A 22,629-nucleotide genomic window follows, 5' to 3' on the forward strand; every position below is an offset into this window, starting at 1 on the left:
GTCCCATCTGCCACACATGCGGTGACCTCACCCAGTATAACCAGTGTGTCCAGAGACGCAATCTCTCTTATCATCACCCGGTGCCTGGGCTTACCTCCACTGTACCCGCACCCCACCATACCCCTGTCTGCACATTATGCCCTGAATCTATTCTACCACGCCCAGAATTCTGCTCCTTTTATTCTCTGTCCCCAACGCACTAGACGACCAGTTTTGCTAGCCTTTAACCGTACCCTCATCCTACTCCTCCTCTGTTCCTCGGTGATGTGGAGCCTAACCCAGGCCCTGCGTGTTCCCAGGCACTCTCATTTGTTGACTTCTCTAACTGTAAAAGCCTTGGTTTCATGCATGTTAACATCAGAAGCCTCCTCCCTAAGTTTGTTTTACTCACTGCTTTAGCACACTCCGCCAACCCTGACACTCCGCCAATCCTTGCCGTGTCTGAATCCTGGCTTAGGAAGTTCACCAAAAACTCTTGAGATTTCCATACCCAACTACAACATTTTCCGTCAAGATAGAACTGCCAAAGGGGGAGGAGTTGCAATCTACTGCAGAGATAGCCTGCAAAGTTCTGTCATACTTTCCAGGTCTATACCCAAACAGTTCGAGCTTCTAGTTTAAAAATGAATCTCTCCAGAAATAAGTCTCTTACTGTTGCCGCCAGTTATAGACCCCCCTCAGCTCCCAGCTGTGCCCTGGACACCATATGTGAATTGATTGCCCCCCATCTATCTTCAGAGTTCGTTCTGTTAGGTGACCTAAACTGGGATATGCTTAACACCCCAGCAGTCCTTCAATTTAAGCTAGATGCCCTCAATCTCACACAAATTATCAAGGAAACCACCAGGTACAACCCTAAATCCGTAAACATGGGCACCCTCATCGATATTATCCTGACTAACTTGCCCTCCAAATACACCTCTGGTGTTTTCAATCAGGATCTCAGCGATCATTGCCTCATTGCCTGCATCCGCTATGGGTCCGCGGTCAAACGACCACCCCTCATCACTGTCAAACGCTCCCTAAAACACTTCAGTGAGCAGGCCTTTCTAATCGACCTGGCCAGGTGTCCTGGAAGGATATTGACCTCATCCCGTCAGTCGAGGATGCTTGGTCGTTCTTTAAAAGTAATTTCCTCACCATCTTAAATAAGCATGCCCCTTTCAAAAAATGTAGAACTAAGAACAGATATAGCCCTTGGTTCACTCCAGACCTGACTGTCCTTGACCAGCACAAAAACATCCTGTGGCGGACTGCAATAGCATCGAATAGGGCAATATGCAACTGTTCAGGGAAGTCAGGAACCAATACACACAGTCAGTCAGGAAAGCAAAGGCTAGCTTTTTCAAACAGAGCTACAGGATGCAAATTTCTAACTCCAAAAAGTTTTGGGACACTGTAAAGTCCATGGAGAACAAGAGCACCTCCCAGCTGCCCACTGAGGCTAGGCGACACGGTCACCACCGATAAATCCATGATAATTGAAAATTTCAATAAGCATTTCTTTACGGCTGGCCATGCTTTCCTCCTGGCTACCCCAACCCCAGCCAACAGCTCCGCGCCCCTCGCAGCTACTTGCCCGAGCCTCCCCAGCTTCTCCTTCACCCAAATCCAGATCGCAGATGTTCTGAAAGAGCTGCAAAACCTGGACCCGAACAAATCAGCTGGGCTAGACAATCTTGTAGGGTTAATGTGTAGTAGGGACGATGTATTGTGTGGTGTGTAGTAGGGATAATGTATTGTTGTGTGTGTTGTAGGGATAATGTATCGTGGTGTGTGTGTAGTAGGGATAATGTATTGTGGTGTGTTGTAGGGATAATGTATCGTGGTGTGTAGTCGGGATAATGTATCGTGACATGTAGTAGGGATAATGTATTGTGGTGTGTAGTAGGGATAATGTATCGGGGTGTGTGTAGTAGGGATAATGTATTGGGCGTGTGTGTAGCAGGGATAATGTATTGGGGCGTGTGTGTAGTAGGGATAATGTATTGGGGCGTGTGTGTAGTAGGGATAATGTATTGGGGCGTGTAGTAGGGATAATGTATTGTGGTGTGTAGTAGGGATAATGTGTTGTAGGGATAATGTATTGTGGTGTGTAGTAGGGATAATGTATTGTGGTGTGTTGTAGTAGGGATAATGTATTGTGGTGTGTTGTAGTAGGGATAATGTATTGTGGTGTGTTGTAGTAGGGATAATGTATTGTGGTGTGTTGTAGTAGGGATAATGTATTGTGGTGTGTTGTAGTAGGGATAATGTATTGTGGTGTGTTGTAGTAGGGATAATGTATTGTGGTGTGTTATAGTAGGGATAATGTGGTGTAGGGATAATGTATTGTGGTGTGTTATAGTAGGGATAATGTGGTGTAGGGATAATGTATTGTGGTGTGTAGTAGGGATAATGTGGTGTAGGGATAATGTATTGTGGTGTGTAGTAGGGATAATGTATTGTGGTGTGTTGTAGTAGGGATAATGTATTGTGGTGTGTTGTAGTAGGGATAATGTATTGTGGTGTGTTGTAGGGATAATGTATTGTGGTGTGTTGTAGTAGGGATAATGTATTGTGGTGTGTTGTAGGGATAATGTATTGTGGTGTGTTGTAGGCTCGTCAATGTGATCCCAGCTGTAAAGAGGTTGACCACCAGTGCCGGCGCTCCCCCTAAGAGGCCCCTGAACGGATACATGAGATTTGTGAAACAGCAACAACCTCTCGTTGTCAGGGAGTATCCAGGTGACTGCTGTTAACATGTATCTCTACAGCTTCACTCATTCCTTTATCTTCACACATCACTGAGTTCATGTTGATGTGTGTTTCAGATGTCAAAACTATCGATGTGATAAGGAAGATTGCACAGCAGTGGAGAACTCTGACAGCAGACCAGAAACAGGTAGGTTGTGTCTTGATTCAGTAGGGACAGCAGGGCCCCCCCCCAGACCCTGACACTTTGGACAGCAGGGCCCCCCCCCCCCCCAGACCCTGACACCTTGGACAGCAGGGCCCCCCCCCCAAGACCTTGACACCTTGGACAGCAGCCCCCCCCCCAGACCCTGACACTTTGGACAGCAGGGCCCCCCCAGACCCTGACACCTTGGACAGCAGGGCCCCCCCCTAGACCCTGAAACCTTGGACAGCAGCCCCCCCCCCCCCCAGACCCTGACACCTTGGACAGCAGGGACCCCCCCCCCCCCCCCCCCCAGACCCTGACACCTTGGACAGCAGGGCCCCCCCCCCCAGACCCTGACACCTTGGACAGCAGGGCCCCCCCCCCCAAGACCCTGACACCTTGGACAGCAGGGCCCCCTGACACCTTGGACAGCAGGGCCCCCCCCCCAGACCCTGACACCTTGGACAGCAGGGGCCCCCCCCCAAGACACTGACACCTTGGACAGCAGGGCCCCCCCCCCAGACCCTGACACCTTGGACAGCAGGGTCCCCCCCCCCCCCCCAAGACCCTGACACCTTGGACAGCAGGGCCCCCCCCCCCAAGACCCTGACACCTTGGACAGCAGGGCCCCCCCCCCCACGAGCCTGACACCTTGGACAGCAGGGCCCCCCCCCAGACACCCTGACACCTTGGACAGCAGGGCCCCCCCCCCAGACACCCTGACACCTTGGACAGCAGGCCCCCCCCCCTCCCCAAGACCCTGACACCTTGGACAGCAGGGCCCCCCCCCCCCAAGACCCTGACACCTTGGACAGCAGGGCCCCCCCCCCCCAAGACCCTGACACCTTGGACAGCAGGGCCCCCCCCCCCCCCCAAAACCCTGACACCTTGGACAGCAGGGCCCCCCCCCAGACACCCTGACACCTTGGACAGCAGGGCCTCCCCAAGACCCTGACACCTTGGACAGCAGGGCCCCCCCCCCCCCCAAGACCCTGACACCTTGGACAGCAGGCCCCCCCCCCCCCCCCCCAAGACCCTGACACCTTGGACAGCAGGGCCCCCCCCCAAGACCCTGACACCTTGGACAGCAGGGCCCCCCCCCCAAAACCCTGACACCTTGGACAGCAGGGCCCCCCCCAAGACCCTGACACCTTGGACAGCAGGGCCCCCCCCCCCCCCAAGACCCTGACACCTTGGACAGCAGGGCCCCACCCCCCCCCCCAAGACCCTGACACCTTGGACCGCAGGGCCCCCCCCCCCCCCCAAGACCCTGACACCTTGGACAGCAGGGCCCCCCCAAGACCCTGACACCTTGGACAGCAGGGCCCCCCCCCCCCAAGACCCTGACACCTTGGACAGCAGGGCCCCCCCCCCCCAAAACCCTGACACCTTGGACAGCAGGGCCCCCCCCCCAGACACCCTGACACCTTGGACAGCAGGGCCTCCCCAAGACCCTGACACCTTGGACCGCAGGGCCCCCCCCCCCCCCAAGACCCTGACACCTTGGACAGCAGGGCCCCCCCCCCCCCAAGACCCTGACACCTTGGACAGCAGGGCCCCCCCCCCAAGACCCTGACACCTTGGACAGCAGGGCCCCCCCCCCCCCAAAACCCTGACACCTTGGACAGCAGGGCCCCCCCCAAGACCCTGACACCTTGGACAGCAGGGCCCCCCCTCCCCCAAGACCCTGACACCTTGGACAGCAGGGCCCCACCCCCCCCCCCCCCAAGACCCTGACACCTTGGACAGCAGGGCCCCCCCCCCCCCAAGACCCTGACACCTTGGACAGCAGGGCCCCCCCCAAGACCCTGACACCTTGGACAGCAGGGCCCCCCCCCCCCCCCCCCCAAGACCCTGACACCTTGGACAGCAGGGCCCCACCCCCCCCCAAGACCCTGACACCTTGGACCGCAGGGCCCCCCCCCCCCCCCAGACCCTGACACCTTGGACAGCAGGCCCCCCCCCCCCAAGACCCTGACACCTTGGACAGCAGGGCCCCCCCCCCCAAGACCCTGACACCTTGGACAGCAGGGCCCCCCCCCCCCCAAGACCCTGACACCTTGGACAGCAGGGCCCCCCCCCCCCCAAGACCCTGACACCTTGGACAGCAGGGCCCCCCCCCCCCCCCAAGACCCTGACACCTTGGACAGCAGGGCCCCCAGATATCTTCTGTCTCCTTGTGTGACGGAGAAGACATTTGACACTTCTGTAGTCCACCTTCCGTCAGAGAAGACTACAGACTGTCATGCGTCTACTTCCTCCCAACATGGATCTACTTGCCAGTGTATTTAAATACCTGAACATCGGCTGTTTGACTTCTACCTGAAAAGACAGTCAATGGTGTTGTACTTGTGTGGTTAATTTGCTAAATACATGTTGACTTTCCCCCACAGCCTTTTCAACAGGCGTCAGTGGTTGCCAGGGAACAGTTTAAGGTGGACATGCAGAGGTTCCAGTCCCAGCTCACACCTGCAGAGGCTGCTGCTCTGAAACAGGAGAGGAGACTGAGGCTGGCCAAGAGGAAAGCCAACAGGAGGAAGAGGGTGCGTGTAGCTCATTGATCTTCATAGTGATGTGCTGTGGGCCGTGGACACTATTTGGCGTGACAGGCCCCTCCTAGTGAATGTAATGGCATACTACTAAGGCCTTGTGATCGTGTTAGTAGTGGTGTGTTCTGATGTTGTGCTGCTGAAATGTTCCTGGTGACTCATCTGACTTGAACACCATCTTCCACTTTTAGGAGTTGAACAGTCTGGGCAAACCCAAACGTACCCGGTCGTCCTTTAACATCTTCATGGCAGAACACTTTGAAGAGGCCAGAGGGACGACCACGCAGGTTAGTACCGAGGGGTCCAGAGGGACGACCACGCGGGTTAGTACCGAGGAGTCCAGAGGGACGACCGCGCGGGTTAGTACCGAGGGGTCCAGAGGGACGACCGCGCGGGTTAGTACCGAGGGGTCCAGAGGGACGACCGCGCGGGTTAGTACCGAGGAGTCCAGGTTAGTACCGAGGGGTCCAGAGGGACGACCGCGCGGGTTAGTACCGAGGGGTCCAGAGGGACGACCACGCGGGTTAGTACCGAGGGGTCCAGAGGGACGACCGCGCGGGTTAGTACCGAGGAGTCCAGAGGGACGACCGCGCGGGTTAGTACCGAGGGGTCCAGAGGGACGACCGCGCGGGTTAGTACCGAGGAGTCCAGGTTAGTACCGAGGGGTCCAGAGGGACGACCGCGCGGGTTAGTACCGAGGAGTCCAGAGGGACGACTGGGTTAGTACCGAGGGGTCCAGAGGGACGACTGGGTTAGTACCGAGGGGTCCAGAGGGACGACCACGCGGGTTAGTACCGAGGAGTCCAGAGGGACGACCGCGCGGGTTAGTACCGAGGGGTCCAGAGGGACGACCGCGCGGGTTAGTACCGAGGGGTCCAGAGGGACGACCGCGCGGGTTAGTACCGAGGGGTCCAGGTTAGTACCGAGGGGTCCAGGTTAGTACCGAGGGGTCCAGAGGGACGACCGCGCGGGTTAGTACCGAGGGGTCCAGAGGGACGACCACGCAGGTTAGTACCGAGGGGTCCAGAGGGACGACCGCGCGGGTTAGTACCGAGGAGTCCAGAGGGACGACCGCGCGGGTTAGTACCGAGGAGTCCAGAGGGACGACCGCGCGGGTTAGTACCGAGGAGTCCAGAGGGACGACCGCGCGGGTTAGTACCGAGGGGTCCAGCGGGTTAGTACCGAGGGGTCCAGAGGGACGACCGCGCGGGTTAGTACCGAGGGGTCCAGAGGGACGACCACGCAGGTTAGTACCGAGGGGTCCAGAGGGACGACCACGCGGGTTAGTACCGGGGAGTCCAGAGGGACGACCGCGCGGGTTAGTACCAGTGTTAAGTAATCAAATACTTTTTCATGGGTTCTGAGTCAATGGGATGAAAATATAATATTCTTTAACACATTACATATTAACATCTCTTTAACGCTGGTATAATGTAATATAAATGTAACGGTAAAACACTGTCACCTGTTATAATGCTGCTATAATACCTGTTATAATGCTGCTATAACACTGTCATCTGTTATAATGCTGCTATAATACCTGTTATAATGCTGCTATAACACTGTCACCTGTTATAATGCTGCTATAATACCTGTTATAATGCTGCTATAACACTGTCACCTGTTATAATGCTGCTATAATACCTGTTATAATGCTGCTATAACACTGTCACCTGTTATAATGCTGCTATAATACCTGTTATAATGCTGCTATAACACTGTCACCTGTTATAATGCTGCTATAATACCTGTTATAATGCTGCTATAACACTGTCACCTGTTATAATGCTGCTATAACACTGTCACCTGTTATAATGCTGCTATAATACCTGTTATAATGCTGCTCTAATACCTGTTATGCTGCTATAATACCTGTTATAATGCTGCTATGACACTGTCACCTGTTATAACACTGTCATCTGTTATAATGCTGCTATAATACCTGTTATAATGCTGCTATAACACTGTCACCTGTTATAATGCTGCTATAATACCTGTTATAATGCTGCTATAACACTGTCATCTGTTATAATGCTGCTATAATACCTGTTATAATGCTGCTATAACACTGTCACCTGTTATAATGCTGCTATAATACCTGTTATAATGCTGCTATAACACTGTCACCTGTTATAATGCTGCTATAATACCTGTTATAATGCTGCTATAACACTGTCACCTGTTATAATGCTGCTATAATACCTGTTATAATGCTGCTATAACACTGTCACCTGTTATAATGCTGCTATAATACCTGTTATAATGCTGCTATAACACTGTCACCTGTTATAATGCTGCTATAACACTGTCACCTGTTATAATGCTGCTATAATACCTGTTATAATGCTGCTCTAATACCTGTTATGCTGCTATAATACCTGTTATAATGCTGCTATGACACTGTCACCTGTTATAACACTGTCACCTGTTATAACACTGTCATCTGTTATAATGCTGCTATAATACCTGTTATAATGCTGCTATAACACTGTCACCTGTTATAATGCTGCTATAACACTGTCACCTGTTATAATGCTGCTATAATACCTGTTATAATGCTGCTATAACACTGTCACCTGTTATAATGCTGCTATAATACCTGTTATAATGCTGCTATAATACCTGTTATAATGCTGCTATAATACCTGTTATAATGCTGCTATAACACTGTCACCTGTTATAATACTGTTACCTGTTATAATGCTGCTATAATACCTGTTATAATGCTGCAACAGTGCCTTCGGAAAGTATTCAGACCCCTTGACTTTTTCCACATTTTGTTACGTTACAGCCTTATTCCAAAATTGATTAAATAAATTAAAATGATCAGCAATCTAAACACAATACCCCATAATGACAAAGCTATAACAGGTTTTTAGACATTTTTGCTAATGTATTAAAAACTGAAATACCTTATTTACATACGTATTCAAACCCGTTGCTATGAGACTGAAAATTGAGCTCGGGTGGCCTATGGGACTCCCAATCACAGCCGATTGTGATATAGCCTGGAATCGAACCAGGGTCTGTAGTGACGCCTCTAGTACTGAGATGCAGTGCCTTAGACCGCTGTGCCACTCGGGAGCCCACAGTATAAGGTCCCACAGTTGACAGTGCATGTCAGAGCAAAAAACAAGCCATGACATCCGAGACAGGATTGTTTTGGGGGCACAGATCTGGGGAAGGGTACCAAAAATGTCTGCAGCATTGAAGGTCCCCAAGAACACAATGGCCTCCATCATTCTTTAATGGAAGAAGTTTGGAACCACCAAGACTCTTGTTAGAGCTGGCCGCCCCGGCCAAACTGAGCAATCGCGAGAGAAGGGCCTTGGTCAGGGAGGTGACCAAGAACCCGATGGTCACTCTGACTGACAGAGCTCTAGAGTTCCTCTGGAGATGGGAGAAACTTCCAGAAGGACAACCATCTCTGCAGCACTCCACCAATCAGGCCTTTATGGTAGAGTGGCCAGACGGAAGCCACTCCTCAATAAAAGGAATATGGCGGTCCACTTAGTTTGCCAAAAGGCACCTAAAGAAACAAGATTCTCTGGTTTGATGAAACCAAGATTAAACTCTTTGGCCTGAATACAATCACGTCTGGAGGAAACCTGACACCATCCCTACGGTGAAGCATGGTGGTTGCAGCATCATGCTGTGGCTACGTTTTTCAGCGGCAAGGACTGGGAGACTAGTCAAATCAAATTCTATTGGTCACATACTCGTGTTTAGCAGATGTTATTGTGGGTGTAGCGAAATGCTTGTGTTTCTAGCTCCGACAGTGCAGTAATATCTAACAATTTCACAACATATACCCAATACACACATCTAAGTAAAGGACTGGAATTTAGAATATATAAATATGTAGACGAGCAGTTTCAGAACTGCGTAGACTAAGATGCAGTAGAATAGAGTACAGTATATACATATGAGATGAGTAATACATAGACTAAGATACAGTAGTGTCATGACGTTGGGTTGGGGGTAGGTTTACGACAGTCATAAATACCTCTCCCCCACTATAACTGATGTGACATAAGGAAACCCATGGGTTAACATAGAGATTCTGGGTAACATCAGAAATTGGGGGAAATGAACTATATTCTGGTAATCCAACCAACTGTACATATGCGGTGGTACTTAAGGTATATTATGTCAGTTCGGTGGCCCTCTGACACATTCTCATCAATGATAGAATGACATAAACGCTACTGTGAAAAGTCTAAACGTCAGAGGTATCAGATTCACATGGAATTGTTGTTTAATTCAAATGTTTGAATATGACATTGTTTGTGAAGAGGTGAAATGTAATTTTACCTTCCAAATGAGAGATCTGTGTTTTCATAAATTTGGCTTCTGCTCAACCAGGGGCCCGCCCCCGTGAAGAGACTTGGGTAATTGACTTCTCAGACACACCCCTCTCCCTCCACTATATAAAGCCAGTGACAAGAATATAACTTCCTGTTCCGGGTACTCTAGGATGACGATCCAGGGTCAGAATGGTTCAGATAATAACTACAGAACTAGGCCAACATCAGCATGGACTTTGACTGTGAATGGTATGAACTTTAAACTCGTGTTCACTACAGAAGTGATATCTCCTAGCCGTTGAGTTGGCAACAGCTGCTACAAACGCAGGTTAGGAAGGACAATCCAAGTATCCCGTCTTCCACACACAACGTTACTACAAAGTATCCCGTGACAACCAGAGACATTCTCCAAAGGACAGAGGACTCGGGTTGGCGATACGTTCTTCCATCTACCACCAACCTACTGAAGCGCAGCTCAGAGTAAATATGTATTGCATTTTCTTTCTCAAATGGGCGGTAATTTAGAATGCATAAGATACTATATTTACGAGAGCACAGCTTTTGCCATGCTCAAGTCTCCCGCGCTTTCACTAAGACTCAGCCCCTTTTCTTTGTGTAACAAGCTGCCATATCTACTCCGCCCGCTAGGGACGTTTTCTGTATGACGTAATTTGTGATCAAGTTATGATTTAATTGTATATGTGTGTTTCTGTGTGATTAGTTAGGTATTTAGTAAATAAATAATTAAACCCAATTTTGTATTGCTGATTCAACTTGTTAGCTAGGATTCTTGCAGATAATCAAGGACTTACAACTTTCAGATGAGACTGAATATAATGACGATTAATGTGACGGCTATTTAGTAAAATATTACAAAATCTTTAAGAGTTTATTCGAAAGATAACAGCTCTATAAATATTCTTTCGTGGTGTCCCTCTCTAGTTAATTAATATTTACATGATTAGTTCAATCAGGTAATATTAATTACGGAGAAATAATTTTATAGAATAGCATGTCATAGCAATCAATCTGGCATAGTCAAAGACACGACAGTAGAATAGAGTACAGTATATACAGATGAGATGAGTAATGCAAAATATGTAAACATTATTAGTGACCTGTGTTTATTAATAGTGGCCAGTGATTTCAAGTGTATGTATATATGCAGCAGCCTCTAATGTGCTAGTGATTGCTATTTAACAGTCGGATGGCCTTGAGATAGAAGCTGTTTTTCAGTCTCTCGGTCCCGGTTTTGATGCACCTGTACTGACCTCGCCTTCTGGATGATAGTGGGCTGAACAGGCCGTGGCTCGGGTGGTTGTTGTCCTTGATGTTCTTTTTGGCCTTCCTGTGACATCGGGTGGTGTAGGTGTCCTGGAGGGCAGGTAGTTTGCCCCCGGTGATGCGTTGGGCAGACCGCACCACCCTCTAGAGAGCCTTACGGTTGTGGGCGGTGCAGTTGACCTACCAGGCGGTGATACAGCCCGACAGGATGCTCTCATTTGTGCATCTGTAAAAGTTTGAGGGTTTTAGGTGCCAAGGCAAATTTCTTCAGCCTCTTGAGGTTGAAGAGGCGCTGCTGTGCCTTCTTCACTACACTATCTGTGTGGGTGGACCATTTCAGTTTGTCAGTAATGGGTACACAGAGGAACTTGAAGCTTTCCACCTCCACTGTGGTCCCATCGATGTGGATAGGTGGGTGCTTCCTCAAGTCCACAACCATCTGTTTTCTTGACTTTGAGTGAGATGTTATTTTCCTGGCACCACACTCCCAGGGCCCTCACCTCCTCCCTGTAGGCTGTCTTGTCATTGTTGGTATTCAAGCCTACAACTGTTGTGTCGTCTGCAAACTTGATGATTGAGTTGGAGGGGCGCGTTGCCATGCAGTCAAGGGTGAACAGGGAGTACAGGAGGGGGCTGAGCACGCACTCTTGTGGGGCCCCGGTGTTGAGGATCAGCGAAGTGGAGGGGTTGTTTCCTACCTTCACCACCTGGGGTGGGCCCGTCAGGAAGTCCAGGACCCAGTTGCACAGGGCGGGTTTCAGACCCAGGGCCACGAGATTAATGATGAGCTTGGAGGGTGCTATGACGCTGTAGGCAATAAGCAGCATTCTTACATAGGTATTCCTCTTGTCCAGGTGGGAGAGGGCATTGCGTTGGCGATTGCATCGTCTGTGGATCTTTTGCGGCGTTAAGCAAATTGAAGTGGGTCTAGGGTGACAGGTAAGGTAGAGGTGATATGACCCTTGACTTGTCTCTCAAAGCACTTCATGATGACAGAAGTGAGTGCTACGGGAATTTGGTAATTTAGTTCTGTTACCTTTACTTTCCTGGGTACATGAACAATGGTGGACATCTTGAAGCATGTGGGAACAGCAGACTGGGATAGGGAGAGATTGAATATGTCTGTAAACACACCAGCCAGCTGGTCTGTGCACACTGAGGACGCAACTAGGGATGCCGTCTGGGCCGGCAGCCTTGCGAGGGTTAGCACGCTTAAATGTCTTACTCACGTTGGCCACGGAGAAGGAGAGCCCACAGTCCTCGGTAGCGGGCTGCGTCGGTGGCACTGTGTTATCCTCAAAGCGGGCGAAGAAGGTGTTTTAGCTTGTCTGGAAGCAAGACGTCGGTGTCCGCAATGTGGCTGGTTTTCGTAATCCGTGATTGTCACATGTCTTGTGTCTGAGCCGTTGAATTGAGACTCCACTTTGTCTCTATAGTGACGTTTTGCCTGTTCGATTGCCTTGCGGAGGGAATAACTACACTGTTTGTATTCTGCCATATTCCCAGTCACCTTGCCAAGGTTTAATGCGGTGGTTCGCACCTTTGTTTTGCGTGAATGCTGCCGTCTATCCACGGTTTCTGGTTAGGGTAGGTTTAATGTCTATCCACGGTTTCCGGTTAGGGTAGGTTTAATGTCTATCCACGGTTTCTGGTTAGGGTTTAATAGTCGGTGGGTACAACCTCTCCTATACACTTCCTGATCAACTCACTCACCCAGTATTTTGGTCAATGTTATTCTCGGAAGCTACCCGGAACATATCCCAGTCCACAATGTGTTGATTGGACTTCGGCAGCCTCTTTGTTAAAATCCCCAGCAACACTAAATGCGGCCTCAGGATATGTGATTTCAGTCCACTGAAGTTCTTTTAAGGGCCGTCGTGGTATCGACTTGAGTGGGAATATACACGTCTGTGACTATAACCGAAGATAATTCTCTTGGGTGGTAATACGGTCGGCATTTGATTGATTGTGAGGTATTCTAGGTCGGGTGAACAAAAGGACTTGAGTTCCTGTATGTTATCACAATCACACCATGAGTTGTTAATCATGAAACATACCGCCATCACCGCCCTTCTTCTTCCCGGAGAGATATTTATTCCTGTCTGCGCAATGAACTGAGAACCCAACTGGCTGGATGGACTCAGACAGTATATCTCGAGATACTCTGTTTCATGGAAACATGGTTATGTTACAATCGCTGATGTCTCTCTCGTCAACTTTATTATCCAGAGACTGAACATTAGCGAGTAATATACTATGATGCGGTGGGTGGTGTGCGCGCCTCCTATGCCGGACTAGAGTACCTCTCCTCCGCCGGCGGTGTTTTGAGTCGGCCTCTGGAATCAGTTCAATTGCCCGTGGGGGTGTGAACAAAGAATCCACTTCGGGAAAGTCGTATTCCTGGTCGTAGTGCTGGTGAGTTACCGCTGCTCTGATATCCAATAGTTCTTCCCGGCTGGATGTAATAAAAAGATTTCTGGGCTAATAATGTAATAATTAATACATAAAAATACTGCAACGTTTCCTAAGAGCTAGAAGCACGGCAGCCCTCTCCGTCGGTGCCATTTTCATAGTCAGGATCGAGGCAAAGATGAACGGAGCTAAGTACAGAGATCCTTGATGTAAACCTACTCCACAGCGCTCAGGACCTCAGACTGGGGTGAAGGTTCACCTTTCAACAGGACAATTACCCTAAGCACACAGCCAAGACAACGCAGGAGTGGCTTCGGAACAACTCTGACTGTCCTTGAGTGGCCCAGCCAGAGCATGGACTTGAAAAAACGATGTCAGCCATTTTAGAATAAGGCTGTAACATAACATGTTGATATAGTGAAAGGGTCTGAATACTTTCCGAAAGCACTGTATAACACTGTTACCTGTTATAATGCTGCTATAACACTGTCACCTGTTATAATGCTGCTATAACACTGTTACCTGTTATAATGCTGCTATAACACTGTTACCTGTTATAATGCTGCTATAACACTGTTACCTGTTATAATGCTGCTACAACACTGTTACCTGTTATAATGCTGCTATAACACTGTCACCTGTTATAATGCTGCTGTAACACTGTCACCTGTTATAATGCTGCTGTAACACTGTCACCTGTTATAATGATGCTGTAACACTGTTATAATGCTGCTATAACACTGTCACCTGTTATAATGCTACTGTAACACTGGCACCTGTTATAATGCTGCTATAACACTGTCACCTGTTATAATGCTGCTGTAACACTGTCACCTGTTGTAATGCTGCTATAACACTGGCACCTGTTATAATGCTGCTATAACACTGTCACCTGTTATAATGCTGCTGTAACACTGTCACCTGTTATAATATAACACTGGCACCTGTTATAATGCTGCTATAACACTGGCACCTGTTATAATGCTGCTGTAACACTGGCACCTGTTATAATGCTGCTATAACACTGTCACCTGTTATAATGCTGCTGTAACACTGTCACCTGTTACAATGCTGCTGTAACACTGTCACCTGTTATAATGCTGCTATAACACTGTCACCTGTTATAATGCTGCTATAACACTGTCACCTGTTATAATATAACACTGTCACCTGTTATAATGCTACTGTAACACTGGCACCTGTTATAATGCTGCTATAACACTGTCACCTGTTATAATGCTGCTATAACACTGTCACCTGTTATAATGCTGCTATAACACTGTCACCTGTTATAATGCTGCTATAACACTGTCACCTGTTATAATGCTGCTATAACACTGTCACCTGTTATAATGCTGCTATAACACTGTCACCTGTTATAATGCTGCTGTAACACTGTCACCTGTTATAATGCTGCTGTAACACTGTCACCTGTTATAATGCTGCTGTAACACTGTCACCTGTTATAATGCTGCTATAACACTGTCACCTGTTATAATGCTGCTGTAACACTGTCACCTGTTATAATGCTGCTGTAACACTGGCACCTTTTTCCCCCTCAGGACAAGATGAAGATGCTGCAAGAGGACTGGACCAAACTGTCAACCTCACAGAAACAAGTAGGTGGAACGAAGTTTTTGATATACAGTGCGTAACGTTTTCATCAAGGATCTCTCTGTACTTTCCTCCGTTCATCTTTGCCTCGATCCTGACTGCGGCCGCCACCATGCTTCACCGTAGTGATGGTGCCGCCACCATGCTTCACCGTAGTGATGGTGCCAGGTTTCCTCCAGATGTGACGCTTGGCATTCAGGCCAAAGAGTTCAATCTTGGTTTCATCAGACTAGAGACATGCTTGTTTCTCATGGTCTGAGAGTCATTTAGGTTCCTTTTTGCAAGCTCCAAGTGGGCTGTCATGTACTTTTTACTGAGGAGTGGCTTCCGTCTGGCCACTCTACCATAAAAGCCTGATTGGTGGAGTACTGCAGAGATGGTTGTCCTTCTGGAAGGTTCTCCCAACTCCAGAGAGGAACTCTCGAGCTCTGTCAAAGAGACCATCATCTGACCAAGGCCATTCTCCCCGATTGCTCTGTCAGAGAGACCACCTCCCTGACCCAAGGCCATTCTCCCCCGATTGCTCAGTTTAGCTGGGAGGTCAGCTCTAGGAAGAGTCTTGGTGGTTCCAAACTTCTTCCATTTAAGAATGATGGAGGCCACTGTGTTCTTGGGGACCTTCAAAGCTGCAGAAGTTTTTTGGTATCCTTCCCCAGATCTGTGCCTCGACACAATCCTGTCTCTGAGCTCTACGGACACTTCTTTCGACCTCATTGCTTGGTTTTTGCACTGACATGCAGTGTCAACTGTGGGACCTTTTATATAGACAGGTGTGCCTTTCCAAATCATGTCCAATCAATTGAATTGACCACAGGTGGACTCTAATCAAGTTGTAGAAACATCTCAAGGATGATCCATGGAAACAGGATAAACCTGAGCTCAATTTTGAGTCTCAAATATGCAAATATGGTATTTCTTTTTTATTTGTAGTAAATTAGCAAAAATGTAAACCTATTTTCACTTTCATTATGGAGTATTGTGTTGTATTGAGGGAAAGTAATATTTAATGACTTTTAAAATAAAGCTGTAACGTAACAATGTGGAAAAAGTGGGTCCGAACACTGTCAGTATGGTATAGATGTAGTTATATACATATGGTGGTGGTATAGATGTAGTTATATACATATGGTGGTGGTGGTGGTATAGATGTAGTTATATACATATGGTGGTGGTATAGATGTAGTTATATACATATGGTGGTGGTGGTGGTATAGATGTAGTTATATACATATGGTGGTGGTGGTGGTATAGATGTAGTTATATACATATGGTGGTGGTATAGATGTAGTTATATACATATGGTGGTGGTGGTGGTGGTATAGATGTAGTTATATACATATGGTGGTGGTATAGATGTAGTTATATACATATGGTGGTGGTGGTGGTATAGATGTAGTTATATACATATGGTGGTGGTATAGATGTAGTTATATACATATGGTGGTGGTATAGATGTAGTTATATACATATGGTGGTGGTGGTGGTATAGATGTAGTTATATACATATGGTGGTGGTATAGATGTAGTTATATACATATGGTGGTGGTATAGATGTAGTTATATACATATGGTGGTGGTGGTATAGATGTAGTTATATACATATGGTGGTGGTATAGATGTAGTTATATACATATGGTGGTGGTGGTGGTATAGATGTAGTTATATACATATGGTGGTGGTGGTGGTGGTATAGATGTAGTTATATACATATGGTGGTGGTGGTGGTATAGATGTAGTTATATACATATGATGGTGGTGGTGGTATAGATGTAGTTATATACATATGGTGGTGGTGGTGGTATAGATGTAGTTATATACATATGGTGGTGGTGGTATAGATGTAGTTATATACATATGGTGGTGGTGGTGGTATAGATGTAGTTATATACATATGGTGGTGGTGGTGGTATAGATGTAGTTATATACATATGGTGGTGGTGGTATAGATGTAGTTATATACATATGGTGGTGGTGGTATAGATGTAGTTATATACATATGGTGGTGGTGGTGGTGTAGATGTAGTTATATACATATGGTGGGGGTATAGATGTAGTTATATACATATGGTGGTGGAGGTGGTATAGATGTAGTTATATACATATGGTGGGGGTATAGATGTAGTTATATACATATGGTGGTGGTATAGATGTAGTTATATACATATGGTGGTGGTATAGATGTAGTTATATACATATGGTGGTGGAGGTGGTATAGATGTAGTTATATACATATGGTGGTGGAGGTGGTATAGATGTAGTTATATACATATGGTGGTGGTGGTATAGATGTAGTTATATACATATGGTGGTGGTGGTGGTATAGATGTAGTTATATACATATGGTGGGGGTATAGATGTAGTTATATACATATGGTGGTGGAGGTGGTATAGATGTAGTTATATACATATGGTGGTGGTGGTGGTATAGATGTAGTTATATACATATGGTGGTGGTATAGATGTAGTTATATACATATGGGGGTGGTATAGATGTAGTTATATACATATGGGGGTGGTATAGATGTAGTTATATACATATGGTGGTGGTATAGATGTAGTTATATACATATGGTGGTGGTGGTGGTATAGATGTAGTTATATACATATGGTGGTGGTATAGATGTAGTTATATACATATGGTGGTGGTATAGATGTAGTTATATACATATGGTGGTGGTGGTGGTGTAGATGTAGTTATATACATATGGTGGTGGTATAGATGTAGTTATATACATATGGTGGTGGAGGTGGTATAGATGTAGTTATATACATATGGTGGTGGTGGTGGTATAGATGTAGTTATATACATATGGTGGTGGTATAGATGTAGTTATATACATATGGGGGTGGTATAGATGTAGTTATATACATATGGTGGTGGTGGTGGTATAGATGTAGTTATATACATATGGTGGTGGAGGTGGTATAGATGTAGTTATATACATATGGTGGTGGAGGTGGTATAGATGTAGTTATATACATATGGTGGTGGAGGTGGTATAGATGTAGTTATATACATATGGTGGTGGTGGTATAGATGTAGTTATATACATATGGTGGTGGTGGTGGTGGTATAGATGTAGTTATATACATATGGTGGTGGTGGTGGTATAGATGTAGTTATATACATATGGTGGTGGTATAGATGTAGTTATATACATATGGTGGTGGTGGTGGTATAGATGTAGTTATATACATATGGTGGTGGAGGTGGTATAGATGTAGTTATATACATATGGTGGTGGAGGTGGTATAGATGTAGTTATATACATATGGTGGTGGTGGTGGTGTAGATGTAGTTATATACATATGGTGGTGGTGGTGGTGGTATAGATGTAGTTATATACATATGGTGGTGGTGGTATAGATGTAGTTATATACATATGGTGGTGGTATAGATGTAGTTATATACATATGGTGGTGGTATAGATGTAGTTATATACATATGGTGGTGGTGGTGGTATAGATGTAGTTATATACATATGGTGGTGGTGGTGGTGGTATAGATGTAGTTATATACATATGGTGGTGGTGGTATAGATGTAGTTATATACATATGGTGGTGGTGGTATAGATGTAGTTATATACATATGGTGGTGGTGGTATAGATGTAGTTATATACATATGGTGGTGGTGGTGGTATAGATGTAGTTATATACATATGGTGGTGGTGGTATAGATGTAGTTATATACATATGGTGGTGGTATAGATGTAGTTATATACATATGGTGGTGGTATAGATGTAGTTATATACATATGGTGGTGGTGGTGGTGGTGGTATAGATGTAGTTATATACATATGGTGGTGGTGGTATAGATGTAGTTATATACATATGGTGGTGGTGGTATAGATGTAGTTATATACATATGGTGGTGGTGGTGGTATAGATGTAGTTATATACATATGGTGGTGGTGGTGGTGGTATAGATGTAGTTATATACATATGGTGGTGGTGGTGGTATAGATGTAGTTATATACATATGGTGGTGGTGGTGGTATAGATGTAGTTATATACATATGGTGGTGGTGGTATAGATGTAGTTATATACATATGGTGGTGGTATAGATGTAGTTATATACATATGGTGGTGGTGGTGGTATAGATGTAGTTATATACATATGGTGGTGGTATAGATGTAGTTATATACATATGGTGGTGGTATAGATGTAGTTATATACATATGGTGGTGGAGGTGGTATAGATGTAGTTATATACATATGGTGGTGGTGGTGGTGGTATAGATGTAGTTATATACATATGGTGGTGGTATAGATGTAGTTATATACATATGGTGGTGGTATAGATGTAGTTATATACATATGGTGGTGGTATAGATGTAGTTATATACATATGGTGGTGGTATAGATGTAGTTATATACATATGGTGGTGGTATAGATGTAGTTATATACATATGGTGGTGGTATAGATGTAGTTATATACATATGGTGGTGGTATAGATGTAGTTATATACATATGGTGGTGGTGGTGGTATAGATGTAGTTATATACATATGGTGGTGGTGGTGGTATAGATGTAGTTATATACATATGGTGGTGGTGGTGGTATAGATGTAGTTATATACATATGGTGGTGGTGGTATAGATGTAGTTATATACATATGGTGGTGGTGGTGGTGGTATAGATGTAGTTATATACATATGGTGGTGGTGGTGGTATAGATGTAGTTATATACATATGGTGGTAGTGGTGGTATAGATGTAGTTATATACATATGGTGGTAGTGGTGGTATAGATGTAGTTATATACATATGGTGGTAGTGGTGGTATAGATGTAGTTATATACATATGGTGGTAGTGGTGGTATAGATGTAGTTATATACATATGGTGGTGGTGGTATAGATGTAGTTATATACATATGGTGGTGGTGGTGGTATAGATGTAGTTATATACATATGGTGGTGGTATAGATGTAGTTATATACATATGGTGGTGGTATAGATGTAGTTATATACATATGGTGGTGGAGGTGGTATAGATGTAGTTATATACATATGGTGGTGGTGGTGGTATAGATGTAGTTATGTACATATGGTGGTGGTATAGATGTAGTTATATACATATGGTGGTGGTATAGATGTAGTTATATACATATGGTGGTGGTATAGATGTAGTTATATACATATGGTGGTGGTATAGATGTAGTTATATACATATGGTGGTGGTATAGATGTAGTTATATACATATGGTGGTGGTGGGGTGGTATAGATGTAGTTATATACATATGGTGGTGGTGGTGGTATAGATGTAGTTATATACATATGGTGGTGGTATAGATGTAGTTATATACATATGGTGGTGGTATAGATGTAGTTATATACATATGGTGGTGGTATAGATGTAGTTATATACATATGGTGGTGGTATAGATGTAGTTATATACATATGGTGGTGGTATAGATGTAGTTATATACATATGGTGGTGGTGGTGGTATAGATGTAGTTATATACATATGGTGGTGGTGGTGGTATAGATGTAGTTATATACATATGGTGGTGGTGGTGGTGGTATAGATGTAGTTATATACATATGGTGGTGGTGGTGGTGGTATAGATGTAGTTATATACATATGGTGGTGGTGGTGGTATAGATGTAGTTATATACATATGGTGGTAGTGGTGGTATAGATGTAGTTATATACATATGGTGGTAGTGGTGGTATAGATGTAGTTATATACATATGGTGGTAGTGGTGGTATAGATGTAGTTATATACATATGGTGGTGGTGGTATAGATGTAGTTATATACATATGGTGGTGGTGGAGGTATAGATGTAGTTATATACATATGGTGGTGGTGGTGGTATAGATGTAGTTATATACATATGGTGGTGGTGGTGGTATAGATGTAGTTATATACATATGGTGGTGGTATAGATGTAGTTATATACATATGGTGGTGGTGTAGATGTAGTTATATACATATGGTGGAGGTATAGATGTAGTTATATACATATGGTGGTGGTGGTGGTATAGATGTAGTTATATACATATGGTGGTGGTGGTGGTATAGATGTAGTTATATACATATGGTGGTGGTGGTGGTATAGATGTAGTTATATACATATGGTGGTGGTATAGATGTAGTTATATACATATGGTGGTGGTATAGATGTAGTTATATACATATGGTGGTGGTGGTGGTATAGATGTAGTTATATACATATGGTGGTGGTGGTGGTATAGATGTAGTTATATACATATGGTGGTGGTGGTGGTATAGATGTAGTTATATACATATGGTGGTGGTATAAATGTAGTTATATACATATGGTGGTGGTGGTGGTATAGATGTAGTTATATACATATGGTGGGGGTATAGATGTAGTTATATACATATGGTGGTGGTGGTGGTATAGATGTAGTTATATACATATGGTGGTGGTATAGATGTAGTTATATACATATGGTGGTGGAGGTGGTATAGATGTAGTTATATACATATGGTGGTGGTGGTGGTGGTATAGATGTAGTTATATACATATGGTGGTGGTATAGATGTAGTTATATACATATGGTGGTGGTATAGATGTAGTTATATACATATGGTGGTGGTATAGATGTAGTTATATACATATGGTGGTGGTATAGATGTAGTTATATACATATGGTGGTGGTATAGATGTAGTTATATACATATGGTGGTGGTATAGATGTAGTTATATACATATGGTGGTGGTATAGATGTAGTTATATACATATGGTGGTGGTGGTGGTATAGATGTAGTTATATACATATGGTGGTGGTGGTGGTATAGATGTAGTTATATACATATGGTGGTGGTGGTGGTATAGATGTAGTTATATACATATGGTGGTGGTGGTATAGATGTAGTTATATACATATGGTGGTGGTGGTGGTGGTATAGATGTAGTTATATACATATGGTGGTGGTGGTGGTGGTATAGATGTAGTTATATACATATGGTGGAGGTGGTATAGATGTAGTTATATACATATGGTGGTGGTGGTGGTATAGATGTAGTTATATACATATGGTGGTGGTGGTGGTATAGATGTAGTTATATACATATGGTGGTAGTGGTGGTATAGATGTAGTTATATACATATGGTGGTAGTGGTGGTATAGATGTAGTTATATACATATGGTGGTAGTGGTGGTATAGATGTAGTTATATACATATGGTGGTGGTGGTATAGATGTAGTTATATACATATGGTGGTGGTGGTGGTATAGATGTAGTTATATACATATGGTGGTGGTATAGATGTAGTTATATACATATGGTGGTGGAGGTGGTATAGATGTAGTTATATACATATGGTGGTGGTGGTGGTATAGATGTAGTTATATACATATGGTGGTGGTATAGATGTAGTTATATACATATGGTGGTGGTATAGATGTAGTTATATACATATGGTGGTGGTATAGATGTAGTTATATACATATGGTGGTGGTATAGATGTAGTTATATACATATGGTGGTGGTATAGATGTAGTTATATACATATGGTGGTGGTATAGATGTAGTTATATACATATGGTGGTGGTATAGATGTAGTTATATACATATGGTGGTGGTATAGATGTA

General features: G+C 45.1%; 1 protein-coding gene across 3 annotated transcripts in view; it reads left to right on the forward strand.

The window, feature by feature from the left end:
* tfam (transcription factor A, mitochondrial) overlaps positions 1-22,629 on the forward strand; it is a 70,217-nt gene that overhangs the window by 936 nt on the left and 46,652 nt on the right. For all 3 annotated transcript variants that reach the window (XM_055936020.1, XM_055936011.1, XM_055936029.1), the window contains 5 exons: positions 2,600-2,727; positions 2,814-2,884; positions 5,275-5,424; positions 5,622-5,717; positions 14,996-15,052. In XM_055936020.1, the coding sequence (XP_055791995.1) occupies positions 2,600-2,727; positions 2,814-2,884; positions 5,275-5,424; positions 5,622-5,717; positions 14,996-15,052 (502 nt within the window). The remainder of the gene's footprint in view (positions 1-2,599; positions 2,728-2,813; positions 2,885-5,274; positions 5,425-5,621; positions 5,718-14,995; positions 15,053-22,629) is intronic.

The sequence above is a fragment of the Salvelinus fontinalis genome, chromosome 1 (genome assembly GCF_029448725.1).
Source record: "Salvelinus fontinalis isolate EN_2023a chromosome 1, ASM2944872v1, whole genome shotgun sequence".
NCBI classification, from domain to species: Eukaryota; Metazoa; Chordata; class Actinopteri; order Salmoniformes; family Salmonidae; genus Salvelinus; species Salvelinus fontinalis.